Raw genomic sequence first — 18,404 nt, forward strand, 5'->3', positions numbered from 1 at the left:
AGTTTTGTGATAAAAGCCCTCGGTTACCCTAGCAATCCATCACTTGGCCATACAGATAGGTCAAACGAAATTATATTGCGCTTATCTCTCTACACCAGAAGAGTAACAGAGACGCCGATCAATAGGCTTATATATTGTTCTACTTGTGTTGTAATGGAAATGATGTATCGCTGATTTAGAGCCCTTTGGCCGCTATACACCAGCGATACTGGTCAGATGTGAATGTTGTCTGATCCCTTGAGAGCAGCTCAATATCATGATAGAGATAGGCACATAACTGAAGTTTACTGCGTTAGGTTTATATGGCACCACACTGCAGATCACAAAATAAGTGCCATATCTTATTTTTTGATCCTTATGAAGTCGGTTTTGTGACAGATGTGAAGTTAGGAAAAAAGTAAACAGGAAAAATAAAGAGCAGGTTGAATAGGGGTCCATCGGTCTGTGATATCCTAGTGGTCGCCTAATGCAATAAGCTTACACAGAACAGCCCTCCTGCATCTCTCCAGGACTTCTGCTGGGGGTTACACGCACATTTGCAGCAGAAAATCAGCGAACGCCCGTTTCAGTTCAGCTCCTACACGAAGACATGCATCTTATGGGACTCTGGATTCCGTAGGAACGTGCATAGTTTTGAATCGGATGAAGTATGCAGGATGCGTCCTCGGCTTGAGCGAAGAGCAGACGGACCGTCCGAGAACAGAACGAACGGTGTTTGCTGCCAACATACTCCTAAACAGTGTGCGAATCATTCGACTGCGTTCTTGACGTTCCTCGTGTAACTTTAACGATTTCAAACGCACGCGTTCTGTGCAGGTTCCTCTCGCGTAAGCGAATTGTTTTTGCTTTTTTTCCTCCTGTTTTACAACATTAAAACGTGAAAACTTTTAAAAACACTTTTTGTGATATACTTGTGGTATGTTAATGTATAGAAATCCATAAATCATGTAAGTACTTATGTTTCGTCGACGTACCGTCCCATACAGATCCTGACGGAAAGCGTTCTAGCAGCCTACTGTTGCTATGGTGACCTCCTCAGGCGAACGCGACTGTTTGCTGGTGTCTATTTAGTGTACTAACTTGCTATCTAACTTTTTTGGCTATTGAACCATTTTTTTAAAGAATACCTACCGTTAAAAACCGTCAACATTTTATTTTGACTTCCTCTGGGGGTTTAAGCTTTAATTAGAGTAACCGAACCATTTAAATTACAGCCAACTATTTACCGAGGCAACTGCTTTTATAATAGGCAGCTAGATATTCGCCTGTCGTAAAAAACTTTTCTTGCATAGATATAAAAATTAAACAAAACTTATTTGATGAAAAGCTATGCTTAAACTAGAATCAATACACGTCGAGAGAGCCCGTTTTAAAGGTGCTTGAATGTAACTCATGCTGTCATTTATTTGAAAAGAAGGCGTGTGAGCGTGACAAGACTGGTTTTCCGTACTTACGATGATGTTTAACAAACTACGGATGGACTTTACGCCATGTGAAGTGCCACCAGAGCTTTAGACGCACTTGTTTGCGTCCAGTTTGTGGTCCTACGTGAACAGAGAGCAAAAGGGGGAAAAGTGAGGAAGTGAAACGGGCTAATTACTCAGTCCATCCCTCATTTCCATATCCAGAGAGAGTGTCTACTGGCGCGCGGCCAATCCCTCATGCAGCGCAACGTAATACATGACCCTCTATCATTATAAACGCCGACATGCGCAATCTGCACAACGGTAACAACATCTAATATCTCTTATTCACTGACCCCGGGACTGTACGGGACTGCCTGCGTCCGATGTTTCTGCAGATCGGAGCGCCGACGCGAAGCGCAGAGACATGTCCCGAAGAAAGCAAGCGAAGCCCCAGCATCTCAGATCGGACGAAGAAGGAACACAGTCGGACAAAAGTCCGGATAACGGTATGTCAATTGAAATACGAGTCTTTTATTTGGCTCTTTAGATACAAGTTTCTTTTGTCAGAATTTCGCGTTTCATGTTTTATGGTTGTTTTCGAGTGGTGATGAAAACACGCTGTAGGATGCACGGCACAGAACGGACACTTTAAACATACAAAGAATCTTAGAGTAAAAAGAACTTGATTTACTAAGCATATGCAAGTTTATACCACGCTGTGTTCAGTCCAAGTAGACTAGATGGAACTCAAGATAAAGTTTTACACACTTAAAAAATAAAGGTTCTTCGATGGTTCTTACGTTCAACAGAGAGCCATTTTAACTGTAAGTTATATAGTTCTTTGGATATGAAAAAGTTCTTATTTTTAGGTTTCTATGTTCTTTAAAGCACCGTTATTTAGAAGTTCTCTAAAGAATCAAATAAAAAGTTACATGTGGAGATTTCCTTGTGAGATGATTGTAAAATTCTATTCGAACCTTTATTTTTAAGAGTGCATCATAAAACGCGTAAAGTGCGTTCATATTCCTTGAAAGGCTACATGAAACACACACATATGTGCTTTTGGAAATTTCGTGTCATACTTTCATTAGGCTAGCTTTGTGTAATTTGACAAAAATGCCGAACCTTTTTTTCTGAAAAAATGAAGCCGTAATTTCTAGTGTCTATTCAGTAGGCTATTCTAGCTCTTTGCTAAGAATTTCTGTTAAATTCATTAAAGTAATTTAGCATTTAAGGTGATACAATGTTTTCAGCGATTTAATTTGCTTAATTAGGAACTGTACACGTAGGCCTATAGGCCATATTTATTTACCTTTGTGTTTTATATAGACTAGACTGTTTTTTGTATTTTTTATTTTATTATTATTATTATTATTATTTAGCTAACATGATTTAAAATGAATTAATTAGGCTGTGATCAGTAACGGTAGATTAGGGCTGTGCATCTATTCGTGCTTTTCATAAAACACCAAAATAAAGCACTGCAGAACCTACAAAAGTGTCCCAGTGCAAGACCCAAACAAAACCTTTAACATTCGTCTGTTTGCGTGAGAATAATTCCCTTTATCATGGTAATGAAGTTACTTACGTGCCCACATTAAAAATCCTCACACTGGTTTGGTGTCGAAGTTGTGTCTTCATTTAAATCGCGTTAAAGTATTTACTGCAACACAAAGAGCGACATAAAAGAAGAGAACCAGAGTATGGTTTGAAAACAGACAGTGAAAGACGTTTATTGTTCTTTAGATTATTTTTAATCAGATGGATTCATTATAATCAGGCCTGATCTGTTAGAAGAGTAATTAAAGGGTTCAAATGAAAATCTGCTGCAACATTGAAGTAGAAATAATTGATCATTTAAAAAAACGTTTACATAAAGTATAACTGTGGTTTATTTTTTTATTTCATTTTTTTATTATTATATATATTTTTTAGATTTAGTCAAATAAAATGACTGCTTTTTTAAACCTCTGAACAAATAGAGTTTTTTTTTTTTTGAAAATGAAACATCTGCTCAAGTATTCTGATATTTACTAAAATCAATGTCCAATAAGTGCAGAAATTTAAGATAAAGCTCAGACACACAAAATATTACTAACAAACTAAAGTAACTTAGGGACCTAACACCATCTGTAATTTTTTTCTGTAAAAAGATGAATTTGCACATTGTTTTCTAATTGAATTAATGATCAATTATGCTTCTATTTTAAATGAATTTAAAAAATAAATAATAATAATAATAATCATTGACTTCTCAGTTTTATCCATGTATGCAATATGTATTTTGCTGATAGTTTTTTCTCATTTTGTCGACGTCAACACAATCATTTTGACTTTTGCGTTTGCCCTTGTACATCTTTCAGTTTGCCTTCAAATGCCATTCATCAGGCCTCTACAGTAACGACTATCTAATAGCATTTTAGCTTTCTTCTTTTGGAGCCTGAGAAATTTATTCTAAGAGTCTTACGTTGTAACCTTTGTCTGTGTCATGTCGAAATGATCCAGCTAGCTACAAAAACCACGGTTACCAGCTGAGCACCCTAGGAATCTCACAAGTTTTTTAATCTTTGTAGTGGCTCATGCTGCAGGGCCCCACAGAATGTCTTTTTTTATTTAAGAATTTGTTATATATGTCTCAGGAGCACAGTTTTGTCCGTCTTTTCACGGGGGACGCCAAAGGAATTTTTTGTAATTCTATTTAGACTATTTAGTAAATGCTTATGTCAATACGAACTAATCTGTGAACACTTTAAGATTTGCAGCACGGCCTTAAGTTAATTGGTCGCCTCACTAGATCAGTTTCAGTTAGCTCTCACCTTTCGGTGTTAAGGGTTTTGAGACCACCCACACAGTTACTGGAAGTAGACGAGCAAATGACCCACATTGTAACTACTCTGAGGAAGGCTCACAAAAACTGAGAAGAAACACAACAACACCTGACCACAAAATTATTTCAGATATTCTGATATTCAAATTATTTAAGATATCCCCTCCTCACCCATTTTGTCTTTATCACTGTGTGTTATCACTTTTTCTGAAATTTTTATCCCAAAAAAATCTTATTCATAAACATATTCAATGTGGCTACATCAAGGCAATAAAAGGTCTGATGAAACATATGAATACATCTTCCACTGCATTTTATATTATTAAAAAATATGATAAAAAATTGAAAAAGATTAAAGAGAAGAAAAGAAACAAAACGTAAAAAGAAAACAGAAAATGCACACACACACACACACACAGACAGAAAATCTAAGGAAGTAATGGCTTACTTTTTTCTGTTTGGACTTTGCCATCTCACTAAGCTTACTATGTATAAATCTATTTGTGTATATTTTCCTCTGAAAAATTCTGACATGTGCATAAATTACCCAAACCCAACCCCTTAAGCGCTCATCAGTGAGCCAACGACCTATAACAGTTTAAGTTGATATAACCTGTAGGTCTTTTAGATGTAATCTAAATGCAAATATCAGAACAAAAAAAATCTTATTAAATGCTGCTTATTTATTTTATGAAAAATAATATTTTTTTGTCTTACATGTTCATTAATTTAAAAAATATATATATTTTGAAGCTGTGTATTCTTGTTCAATAATGATATGCAGTACATTTCATAATGTTCTTGTTGTTATGTAATATACTGATTCAATGAGAAAATGGCACTGAACAGATTTATTTAAAGATAAATACACTGTAAAGGCTTTGACTTCTAGTGAAAACACACAGATTGTTTCTTCTTTTCTTATGATTAAATATGACATGGTTTAAAACAATTTGAAGTTAACTGTGCTTTTTACACATTTAAAGATGAAACCATTTTGTCAAGATTGTACACCTTTAGCAGTGAGAGATAACTGTTTCACTCAACAATGTCAAGTGGAGAGGAATTAGTTCTTCAAATTCATCAGGAAATAAGAGTGTTTGATAGCAATGGAGAGTTCAGATTAGTCAATCAAAGACTCAATTTGCCCTCAACTGACAGTGCAGCTGTGAATTGTATAAAAACATTGGAAATCAATATCCCCTATAGAATTTCATTAAGCTCCCGTATATTCAATAGATAGGTTGCATAATTTGATGGATTGTGCAAAGAAAATTATCGTCTGAGTCTTTGGAGCATGATCACAAAGAGGCTGACTTTCAGTAATTGGTAAAGTGGTACAATTGATTTATTTTATCTATATTGTTCACTCCTCCAAGAATAGCTGTGAAAAATCTTTCATCTCAAAAATTTCTATTCACATGCTTTCTCTGTGTGTCTTTATCTCCCAGCGCTTCTGTTGAGGGGAGGTGATGAGGAGGACAGCGGCACAGAGAGCCGCAGCGGAGGTGAAGAGACGCACGTGTGTGAGAGGTGCTGTGCTGAATTCTTCAAGTGGTCCGAAATGCTGGAGCATCAGCAGAAGTGCACAGAAGACCCCCCTGTGCTGATAGTAACGGAGAATGAAGAGAAGACCATTTCCCGAGGATCGCCGACAGAGTCCCTTTTGAGTGCCCACAGTGACTCAGCAGAAATGGAGGTCAGTGAGCTCAATTCTGAGCTGGCTGAGAAAGTCGACGAGATGCCTGAGGAAACGCACATCATCGACCTGAATGAACAAATGGATATAAGTTTGCCCGAGCATAAAACATCAAACCTCAGTCCTCTACCACTTGACAATGAAAACACCACCTCTTCCCCTGCACCGCCTATAAGCAATCACTATGACATGCCCAGCACCAATGTGACCCTGGAGATTCTTCACAGCACCCGTGTGGCCGTTGCTCAGTTTTCCCAGAGCATTCACTGTGCAGGGTCTGCAGGCAAGCTGAACTCAGCTGCGATACCCATGATTCTGGAGCAGTTGATGGCGCTGCAGCAGCAGCAGGTTCAGCAATTACAGCTCATTGAGCAGATCCGCAGCCAGGTCGCTGTAATGAATAGGCAGCCTACGCAAGCCGCCCTTAATCCTGCCTCAAAAAGCCTGCCCTCTGACTCTAACACTTACAATTTCCAGGGCATCGCTCCACCCACTGTACTTCCATTATCTGGGGTCATGCCCTCTGCAGTGAATGGGCAGGCTTCTGTATCCCAGGCATCTATGGTTGCGAATCCACCATTGCTGTCTTCCCAGCCAAGCAGTGGACAAATCAGCTCTAGAGCACTGGAGAGTGCCACTGCTTCTGTAACAAGTTCCAGTCCTCATCTCTTCAGCTACAGCGGGGCTTCCCCGCTCTTGCCCACCTGTAGTGGATCGCACTCTATCGTTAGTAACACCCAGTCCATAAGCACTCCCAGCCCACTATCAGCTGGCCAGAGTAGCCTCCTTAGCCCTTCTGCCAGCCTACCATTACTACCTCAAAGCCCTCCCAATGGAGTCATATTTCCCAATCCGCTGGCCAGTATTGCAGCCACTGCCAGTGCATTAGACCCACTTGCTGCTATGATGAAGTACCGTAAGGGCAAACTGCCCAGTGTCTCAATGTTTGACAGCAAGCCCAGTTCCGAGGACCCATTCTTTAAGCACAAGTGTAGGTTCTGTGCTAAAGTGTTCGGCAGCGACAGTGCCTTGCAGATTCACTTGCGCTCGCACACAGGCGAAAGGCCCTTCAAATGCAACATTTGTGGCAACCGTTTCTCGACAAAGGGAAACCTCAAAGTCCACTTCCAAAGGCACAAGGAGAAGTACCCTCATGTTCAGATGAACCCGTACCCAGTCCCAGAATATCTTGACAATATCCCTACCAGTTCCGGGATCCCCTATGGGATGTCTTTTCCTCCGGAGAAGGCAGGACCTACTTGGTTAGACAGCAAGCCTGTTCTTCCGACAGGGCCGTCTTCAGTGGGTCTGCAGTTGCCTCCCACAGTACCAGTTATTGAAAGCTTAAGTGATTCATTTACAAGCACACCCTCTGAAAGATCTCCACACAGGCCATCGCCAGCCAGAGGTGAATTTGCACCGTCGTCGCCTAATCCCACCGGCACTGAGACAGATATGTCCACCATTGCGGCCTCCCCTAAATCAAACAGAGAAGGAGAGATCACACATAGCTTCAACACAGAAGAATTGCACCTGCCATCGAACAGTGTGACTAGAAATGCTAACAACCCCAACATCCTGCTTCCGCAGTCCATGTCTACAGAAAAGCCTGTTAAGGTAAATGTAACTGAGTCCACTGATGCTCCTTCAGCTGATAATAAGTTGTCCTCTCCTCCTCTCATCTCGGATCAGTTCAAGGCCAAGTTCCCATTTGGTGGTTTCCAAGACTCTATGCAAACCTCTGAGACATCGAAGCTCCAACAGCTTGTGGAAAACATCGACAAGAAGATGATGGAACCCAATCAGTGTGTTATCTGCCACCGCGTGCTTAGCTGTCAGAGCGCGCTGAAGATGCACTACCGCATCCATACAGGGGAGAGGCCATTTAAATGCAAGGTTTGTGGACGAGCGTTCACCACAAAGGGTAACTTAAAGACACACTTTGGTGTCCACCGTGCAAAGCCTCCTCTTCGGATTCAACATTCATGCCCGATCTGTCAGAAAAAGTTCACAAATGCAGTTGTGTTACAGCAGCACATACGCATGCACATGGGTGGGCAGATTCCAAACACTCCTCTGGCAGAAACCATTTATGAGAAAGATACAGATATGGAGAGTTTTGACAGCATGAGCACTTATGAAGATGACTGTCTTGATGATATTTCATTTGAAGAAGAAGGGGATGTTGTGGAGAACAATGAAAACACCCTGAGCTCTTTTTCAGACAGTCCACCACCTATCACCTCAGTTCCAATCAGTGTATCAGAAACTCAAAGCGTAGGGGAAGACTTATCTGTCAATCTCAGCCAATCAAATGGAAAAATAATGGTCAGGTGCGGAACTATGGATAACGATCTTCATGCTCTGGGCTCTAACACCACTGGTGAGATGGAGAACCACAGCATAAAAACTAGTTTAATGCCACATTCGTCTAGTTCTATTAACATTTCACCATATCCCAACAGTCAACCTGAGGGCCAACATGAGCACTTAGTCTCTCTGAACCTCTCCTTTAAAGTCCCAGAGGCAACATCTATAGTAAAATCTGAAAGAACAGATTGTCCAGCAGCAAATACAGTCAACGAGGTGACTGGTAATCAAACAGGAATCCAGCCTATCAACTCTACAGTCAAGAAAGAAAACTCTTTCAACATACAGTGTTTCAATAAGGAACATGGTAAGCTTAAACTGCTATATGATATCAGTAAAAAAATGCTCAGTGAACCTTATTAAATTGAGAAAAGCTTTTTCACAGTTATTTTAGGTTTTTAGAAGACTAGAACATGTCCATTAAAACAAATAATGTTTTTTCGAACAGACCAAAATGTATGTCTTTGTGTTAGATAGTAACATACTAAATATAACAATTAATTATTATTATTATATGAAATGCATGGGATGAATGAGTAAGATTAACCTAGTCTCAGTACTAGCGTTAGCAGTTATTCTTTCTGAGCGAAACAACACACACAACTGTAGTCATCATGTAGCACAGTCTAAACACAAGCTCCACACTTTAGAACAACAGCACAAAATAACAAAACTCTTCTAAATCTATAACATAACTGAACATTAAACATCAGTAGTATTTCCTTTTACTCACAAACATATAAAATAGCATTTATTTTTCAAATGTACTCTGCTAATGCAGCCATATGCTAAACATGCAGGGAATAAAAATTCCACTGTCTAGTTATGTCAACAAAAATGATTCATGTAATCTCAACACCAAATCCAGTTTACAAATGTAAGTGATTTGAAAATAATGAAAGTACGTTGTGGTAAAATGTAAAAACTAAATAAGCAGCAAAAATTTGTTGTATTTTTTGTATAATTTGATAACTTTAAAGATGAAGTGTGTCATATATATATATATATATATATATATATATATATACATACAGTACATACACACACACACACACACACTCACTATCTCCTATCCTAGCTAAAAATGAACTGTAAGTAAGCCGTATTCAGATTACCCGAAATGTGTAAACAATGTGGTGCTACACAATGCCTGACATTGCAACATAGCTCAACTAATGGTGTGACTTTGGAGATGGACTAGTCTGTTTATTCATGTATTGGAGGTTTTTAGAAGAAATTAATAATTCTTATTAAACTTTTGAACAAAAACCTACCATTCTGTTTGGCATTATGTGGACAGAAATTACAAGACTTAATTATTAACACTTAATACACAGCATTATGGTATTTATGTGTGTTTATTACACTGCCGATTTTATACTAATTCTTTATTTTTATTTGCAGAAAATGCTCAAAGGTCTACAGAACAGGATACTAAAAATTCACCGACTGCTGTGAAATTGGAGATGAATGCTTGCAACAGACCATACATGCTAAAAGAGGGGCCTTTCCCTGCATTTGACTTGCAGTCTCCCACCTCGCGCTCTGAAGTGATGATACCGGCCGTCACCTCACTCACTGGAGCACCCCCTCCCAGACGGACCCCTAAGCAACACAACTGCAGTGCATGTGGGAAGAACTTCTCTTCTGCCAGTGCCTTGCAGATCCACGAGCGCACACACACTGGCGAAAAACCCTTCGGCTGCTCTGTCTGCGGTCGAGCGTTCACAACCAAGGGTAATCTCAAGGTATGTGTGACCATTATTGTATTTTATCGAACAAGTGAGTAACTTAAACTTTATATGAGTTTTTAAATTATGTTGACATTTTTTTTTATTAAACATATTATTTGTTTTTATTCTTATCATTTTCATAAAATTCTTACCATTGTTGAATTGTGTTATGTTCCCACCATGTAAAAAGCTATTGTGCATGTGTGGACCAGGTCAAAGCCCGTTCACATTCCCCCTCTCACTCCCTTTACAGTCAATTATTCACCATCATGTCAATCATAAAAATAAAAAAAAATATTAAACAAATAAATATATAAATAAATAATAAAATACACATGGTGGTTGTCGCAACATGAGTCATTTCTGTAATTTACAGCCCAAAGCTACAGGTACAAAAATGCCGCAAATATCGTAAAAATATTTGTTATTGATTTCTTTTTCATTTCTGTTTGTCTACAGGTGCACATGGGCACCCACATGTGGAATAACACTCCTGCCCGTAGAGGTAGACGTCTGTCTGTGGAAAACCCAATTGCCCTTCTGGGCGGTGACGCCCTGAAATTCAGCGAAGCATTTCAGAAGGATTTAGCAGCGCGGGCCATGAATGTGGACCAAAACTTCTGGAGCCGATATGCAGCAGCTATAACTAATGGCTTAGCAATGAGGAACAATGAAATATCCGTCATTCAGAGTGGAGGAGTCCCCCAGCTTCCTGCCATTACTGTGGCCACGGACAAGGCTAGCACTGGAAACAGCCCACCAATCACAGCCATGGAAAAAACAGGCTTAGAAAGGGGTGCTGGACAACACTTCTCCATGATGATTGATGACAAAAAAGATATTGGAATCAATTAAAGTAAAGGTGACATATTCTTTCTCCTTGCATAAGGGACATTGAAAATGTAAACGTGTCTTGATTTTTTTAAAATCAGAATAAACTGTTTAGAATGTGCTTGATTCATGTGGGATATGATATGATTCAGTTTATCTTAAGCTATAATGGCACTTGTTTTTTATTTTATTGTTTAAACTGAGGCCACGGTTAGTTTTTCAATTATGTCCACTGACTGAAACCTTACACTTGATCCAAGGGCATTGCTTTGAGATGAAATTATTATTTTATGTTGTAAATATGTATTTTATTTTATTTTATTTGTTTTTACCCACTGATTTTGCTGATAAACAATGCCCTATTCATGAGAAAGGGAACATGTTTGCATATATAATAGAAACTTTTCATTCCCAAACTGTGGTCTTAATATAGCTACAGCTGAAAGTATGTAACTTAAATCCCCGAGACAAGATAAAGAGACAATTCAGAGGCTTTGAAAAGAGATGTATTATTCTTTGACGTCCCACTGCTTTGCTGCTATGCATTGGATGCAAACCGTTTATTTTCATGCAAATCAAGTACACCACCATGAAAGCTAGTGTCATTTTAGCTGCTATCAGCAATGAAACGTTCCATCTTATACCAGCCTATGCTGTGTTATTATTAATGCTAATTTTATGTTTTATGCTATTCTCTGCCTTATTTACTTTACATGCAAAATGAATTAGTGGGCCAACATGAGAGCATGAAGTATAATATGACTGCTAATAAAGATCTTGCATTAAAAACACCTTTACACTTCAGTTTAAGGTATAGTTATCAATGAAGCCCTTGTGATGCATCTGAATGTGTTGCAGGACAATTCTATTTCACAATCTAGAAGTGTGTTTTCCTATCGAGAACAAAATAAATAAATGTTTCCAGAAACATTCATGTACAAGGGAAAAGAAAAAAGTAAAAACAATGTACTTGTCTGTAATGGTAGCTTATGTCTTATTTACTAAACGTGTCATGTCAGGTCATTTTAGTGCTTTTTTATTTTATTTTATTTTGTAGTGCTATTTTCCTTATATAATATATTGTTTAGTGTTGGGGGGAAAACATAAAAATATTATGAACAAGCAGTTTTTTCATAAGATAGGTAATGGTGAAACAAGGGATTCAATGTGTCCTCTGCATGAAAAGGAGACACTATTTTTGTACTCAGATACATTATAACAAATAAAAAGTACACCAGGTTTGCTTTTCTGTCTGCACATCAGTATTTTTACATGGAACAACTGAGGTGGTGTCTCACACACGCTGACTGAACTGGATTTCTTTCTAAGACGCAATATTGCTGCCACCCTCAATAAATAAATCTCAAACTAAACATTTTTGTTTGTGTCATATTACTTGTATTTTGTACGGTAACTATATGTGCTTAAGTCTTTATATCTTTCTGTCTCTCGGTATTTGTCTAAACTTGAAATAGACATTTTTATCTAAAACAATTTTTTTTATAGTAGGCCAATTTTATTACTGTTATTTAAATGCTACATTTTGGCCTCATTTGGGAACACACGCCTTCAAAGTACGGCAAGACAACACTGGTAAGATGCCTAATGTGAAATAAACCATCAACGGAAGCCCATAAATTCATCCAAGTAAGATATTAAAATAACATAAAATAAATTAAATAAAAATCACATTTCCAGATTACAGCAGCTATCTCGCTCACTCTAGTCCGGACGTGACGACATTCATACGTAACCGAGCAAAGATGGCAGACAGCATCCCTTTGAATCCTGTACGGAAGAATTCGAGAAAAACTGCGTATTATAATACTGGCAGACCTGTCAGGTATGTAGACGGGTGAATATTCATCTCAAACTCCTCTTTTAAATACAAGAAAATCATTGAGTTGTTATAATAACGTATGTGTTGATATTGGGTTTGTTTATGTGACTGTTCCGGGGTTGAGTGCTAACGGGCTAACGCTAGCGGCAGTGTAAATTCAGCAGCGCGAGCTGTCAGTGTCAGATTACAGTTGATAGGACATGAGAGGATACAAGACTCCCCGAGAGATGTGATATAATCATGTGAGATGTTTGTCACGTCGGTTCCTACTCGGGAGACGTCTTAAGTAGGCTACATTCATTGAGGCGTACTATAATAACACGTTCATGAGATATTCTGTTTGTGTAATTACATTTATGGAGCGTTTCATATAAAATAACATAGAATATATCTATAGAACGTTCCAGAACATTCATTAAACATCACAAATCAACCAAAATGTCCTAAGCTTTTGGTTTATCAGACCACCTTATGAGCCTTTGTTCCTTAGGTATATGGCGAAGACATGCCATGTTCTTGTGATGCTGAGCTTGACAAGATATCACGGCAAACTGTTTTCCCACGGCTTATGCGAGGCAAAAATGTCAGGGATATTCATTTAGAAACTAATGTCCATCTGGTTTTCCTGAACCGCATAAACAGCCTAACAGCAGACAGGATCTGTATTTATGGCATCCAGCTGTTTGTCAAATGCTGACAGTCTAAGGACCACTTGTGGCGTTGCTGCTTGAGAGTATGGACAAAAACCAAATGCTTGCTTAATTTGATTTCATTGTTTGGGGTAATGCTATTGCACATAATCACTTTGTGAATCGTTTTGTCTTTTATTGAGGAGGAAAGAGGAGAGCAGAAGAACTGACCACAGTTAGGAGAGATTAATTGGACCACCAGCTATGTTTGGCTAATACTTTGCTTATTCTGTTGTCCTTCTTGATTTCTATGGGTGGTTAAGCAGATTTGATGGTGATCTGATTTCTTTTATCATACAATTGACTATAAATATCAGTGATGGGCCTGCTGGCTTCGAATCTCTTGCAGTGGCCCTGCTAGACTCTATCATTTTATTATTATAACGGTCAGCTAACTTAGTTGTCCTTGTTTGTTTTATTATTATTACACCCATTCTGCTTGACTAGTGTCAAGACGGGTTAACCTAAAAGCATTTCAAAGGCTAAAGTCCACGTAGACACATGTCAGAGTGATGTGTTTTTGTTGACATACCTCAATAATAACTTGCCTATTGTGGCAGGAACCGATTAGCCTTTTTAGAGCTGATATTTGTCATTTCCCATTAGTTCAAAGTCTCTTATAATGGGGAATCTCACGAAACTTGTCAAGAACATGTCTGGACCATATTTCATGCCAAACTCAAACGAAATCAATGAGAAATGATAATGCAGAGCCAGCTTTAAATAAGCCATGCGCAGGTGGATTTCTGAGCATCCAGACCACAGACTTACTCATTTAATCAAAACGTGCCTAAATTATACCCCTCTCAGGTCATCCAAGTTGCCATTAGAATAAAGGTCTTTGCACATTGAGTCCGAAATTTTAGCATGCGTTTTTCTATTTTTTTCTTATTCACTATCCTTTCCTACCAAAATGCATGCTACAAATGCAAAAATGCAGAAAATCAAACCTGATCCAAATATTTGTATGCAGACGAGAATTTCGGAAGCAGTGTGTAAACATGATTGACACAATGTGAGGCTGTGTTTATTTTTCAAAGTGCGAAAATTTTGGACTCAGTGTGCAAAGACCTTAAGAGTTTAATCAGCTGATAAAAACATCATTATAGTGCACAAGTAATCCATTTGACCCCAGTGTGTAAGAAACAGACCCATCTTTAAGGAGTTTTGAATTGAAACTATTTCTAGCCAAAACACGTCTTAATGTAAGATTTATTTCTTACAAACATGCAGCTTTTTGTTTCACAAGACATTAATAATTCATTAATGGACTGGATTATTATGATGCTTTTATCAGCTCTCTGGACTCTCATTCTGATGGCACCCATTCACTGCAGAGGATCCATTGGGGAACAAGTGATGTAATGCTAAATGTCTCCAAATCTATTCCGATGAAAAAGCAAATTCATCTTCTACTGTATATTTACTACATCTTGGATGTGTAAATTTTCATTTTTAGGTGGACTGTTCCTTTAAAACCTGAGAGATTTCCGTTTGTCCATTGAACGTCCATTCCACCGAAACATTCAGGATTTAAAAATGCATAGTAAACCGTCCGTATGAATTAAGCAGTTTAATCCAAGTGTTCTATGTCACTTTATATGATGAAAAGATTTAATTTAGGCTGTTGTTTGCATATAAACATTGATCAACACAAATGCATAGAGCACATTAAATATGGTCAAACATGCTTGATTTTTAAGCAAATTATATGGTGATCAGATTACTTTTATCATAGAGTTCTGTAAGTGCAGTAATCTTCACTACACAATGTGGGTGTTCAGTGTGTTGCGGAGGATCAAATATGATTCACACTCTCTGAATTCTCAAATGCATTTCTTCCTGATTCATTCTTTTAGAGTAAAAGGGAGTGTTGCTTTTAAAATCCCTAGGACTAGAGTTTGTAGGTTGTTAATGTCCTCCATTGTAAATGTATTACGCTTCTTTAATAATTGAACAGACACGATATCACTACCTGAGGAGGCCTGTTCAGTCAGCACAGTTTGAGGCTGGTAGGTATTTTTATGTTTTTTCAGTGTTCAACTGCAAAAGGCTCTCAGTGTTTACAGTGGTCACAGAGGCCTAATTGCATGAATTAAATCTATCCACAGACAGCTCTAGAGTGAAAAGAGTGTGTGCAGGTTTTGACGCTAAAGCTAAAGTGGATCTGGTGCAGAAACGGCCAGGCTTTTGTGTGGGTGGAAGTTGATATCCCCTTGGGACGTCGGCTGTTTCAGAGTGTCACAATAGCATTCTGCTGATCTGAGTTTGAGACTCGTCTCGATAAATGAGGAACACAGTGTGAGAGAGGAACAAATCCCTCGACTTCTGCATTTTTTGTTCCACTCATTCATGTAGGCGCCTTTAAAAATGCCCTTATTTCATTGCATATGTCTTTTTTTACATTTGAGAGGTGATAATGAAAGCAGGAATGCTGTTTTAGGAAACAAACAGTGTCCGTTTATTACATTTGTGATGTGACAGCTTAATTTGAAACAAAATCTAAAAAGAAAATCCTTTTTTTTTTTTTTTTGTAGTTCAGCAGATTATTAACTTTTTTGTTAATTTATATAAATGAAAAGGACTATACAACTTTCATAATAAAGTCATAATACTTTTATGATGCTTAAAATCATCTTTTTTTGTCTCAATGTTACAACACTTCAGGTATCAGATTGAAGACGAATCCTCGAGCCTTGATGAGATGCCCTTGATGATGTCAGAGGAAGCCTTTGAAAACGACGAAAGTGACTATCAGACGCTTCCCAGAGCCAGAGTGAGGCAGAGAAGCAGAGGACTGGGCTGGTTCCTCTGTGGTGGATGGAAGGTCCTGTGCACCAGGTAACAGGCCACGTGAGAGCTCATATTAATATTTAATCATTAAAATGTTACCTTCAGTATCTAAGTGCTCAAAGGATTAGTTCACCCGAAAATGAAAATTAGCCCATGTTTTCTCACCCTCAATGCAAAACACCATCAATGCATTTTTGTAAGAAACATATCAATATTTAAAATGTAATAAACACTTTTCATATGTCATCCATATATTATTTATTTATTTATTTAGTATAAAGTATTATACCACAGTATAAAGTACTTGGCCTGGCCTTTGTTTTAACTGATTTTGTTCCGTTGTTGTGCTTTTTGTTGTCATCTGTGGCTGTTGTACAAGGAGGATGTGGCAGTTGGTTGCTGTGGAATTTGCCCTGCCCATCCTCCATTTTGATTGGACAGCTGATTAAAAATTGACAGTGATAAGCATTCATTCTTCAAATAATCTTCAGCTCTCTGTGGCGCAAAAAAAAAAAAAAAAAAAAAAACCCTGCTGAACAATGCTCTTGGCATAAAAAAAAAACAACACCACAAAAAAAATAAATGTGCTTCAATTAAAAACAGAAAGAAAAAAAAAATGGAAAAAATGCTTTGGTGGACATGTGGCCTAACAACACAGTGGAACGTTATTGTTGAAATCACATTAAATTGCCCCTATTATGCTCTTTTTATGGTTCCTAATATTGTTTTGGGAGTCTCCTACAATAGGATTTCATGCATGCAAGGCTTTTGTTTTCTCAAAATATGCATTTTTAATATTACCTAATTTACCTGCGATTCTCAAACGTTTCTTTCAAAGCAGTTCAAAGATTCAGTCTCCCTATACCCCTCTTTTCCATGAGCCTACTCTGCTCTGATTTGTCAGATGGCCTAGTCTGTTGTGATTGGTCTACAGTGTATAGCGCATGTTGGAAACAATACACCTATTTCAGTAGTTCTCTATTTTGAACACTCTATAGAAAATATAAACATCTTTTATCTATCATACTTGTAGGTTGTGATTCAGTGGAGCAGCTGGTCCAAATAAACAGGATACTGATCTGTCTCTCAACAGCAAGCATTTTGTGAATCCCGCATTAATCTTCCTGAGATTAGAGAAGCAGTCGTCAGTAGAATGACATGTTTGTGGGCGGGGTCAAGTTGCTCACATCCAGCCAACGTAGAACATAGGTGTGCAATTATGCAAATGTATTGCCTTGTGACGTGTAGCTGTCACTGAAGTGGGATTCGAATACTAATGAATCGTTTCAGCTGTACAGAGTCGATTCTTTATTTTGGGAGACAATAACTTTATTTATCATGAACTTTGCAGATCGTTTACATTCACATACAGCTACATTACACATTGCATGAAAGGCAATATTGGAAATGGCATAATAGGGGCACTTTAAGAATAATTAATTTTTTTGTTGAAGAGTGATAAAAAACATTGAGAGCCAGAATCAGACTTCAAAGAGCTCAAGCTTTTAAAGCAGCTGACAACAGAAGTGCGGTTTATGCTTTTAATAAAAATAAGGTTACTGCACCTTGTTGTGGATTATGATTTTTTCAGTGATATGAAAATAAAACAATGTCTTTGAATTGCCTTTATTTTTTGGGGCTTTTAGCAGAAAATATTGATATATGATTGCTTGTGATTTTTATTTGATTAATATATCGTTTTATTAATTTAATTTTGTTTTTAAATTGATTGACAGTCTAGATAGACCGATAGATGTTTTGCTGAAAACATTCAAAACATCTTGGCCTTCACTTTTTGTTAATAAAATGTCACCATTGTCATGGAGCCTATTGTGTGTGTATGTAGTGCTTGTGCCAGGTTGGCTCAGCTCCTTTCTAACGCACCGGTAGCTGTGCATGAAATACACACACAAACACAGGTCCTGTTTTTTTGGTTGAGGTGCTCTCTGCGCATCATCAGTCAAAAGGTCAAACACGCCAACCGAAAATTTGCTTATCCAGCCAACGATGTCAACAAGCTGAATGTCTATTTTGGACTTGCATTCCCACAATATCTCAATGCTTTTTGTGTGGCATCAATGACATGTGACACAAGTGTGATTAAAAGATATATAAGTCGTTTATTGTTATGAAAGTGTGTGTGCATGACTCTTCTCTACTTATGCGCAACATTATCAGCAGGCCATCTCAATTGTAAACTGGGTATTGATTTTTTT

The 18,404-nt window shown here is 37.9% G+C and overlaps 2 protein-coding genes across 3 annotated transcripts in view; both read left to right on the forward strand.

Moving 5' to 3' along the window:
* Positions 1-500: 500 nt before the first annotated feature.
* sall3b (spalt-like transcription factor 3b) lies at positions 501-12,239 on the forward strand. The gene is made up of 4 exons (XM_052583304.1): positions 501-1,912; positions 5,685-8,609; positions 9,707-10,050; positions 10,495-12,239. Exons 1-4 carry the CDS (start codon positions 1,831-1,833, stop codon positions 10,888-10,890), a joined length of 3,747 nt encoding a protein of 1,248 aa, XP_052439264.1. The 5' UTR covers positions 501-1,830; the 3' UTR covers positions 10,891-12,239.
* Positions 12,240-12,576: 337 nt separating this feature from the next.
* atp9b (ATPase phospholipid transporting 9B) overlaps positions 12,577-18,404 on the forward strand; it is a 41,258-nt gene continuing 35,430 nt past the window's right edge. Inside the window, exons 1-2 of one of the 2 annotated variants that reach the window (XM_052584149.1) lie at positions 12,577-12,709; positions 16,063-16,236. In XM_052584149.1, coding sequence (XP_052440109.1) covers positions 12,630-12,709; positions 16,063-16,236 — 254 coding nt within the window. In that variant the 5' untranslated portion in view covers positions 12,577-12,629. The remainder of the gene's footprint in view (positions 12,710-16,062; positions 16,237-18,404) is intronic. The other variant, XM_052584148.1, reaches the window with a different exon arrangement.

Source organism: Carassius gibelio, chromosome B19 (assembly GCF_023724105.1).
Source record: "Carassius gibelio isolate Cgi1373 ecotype wild population from Czech Republic chromosome B19, carGib1.2-hapl.c, whole genome shotgun sequence".
Lineage (NCBI taxonomy): Eukaryota > Metazoa > Chordata > Actinopteri > Cypriniformes > Cyprinidae > Carassius > Carassius gibelio.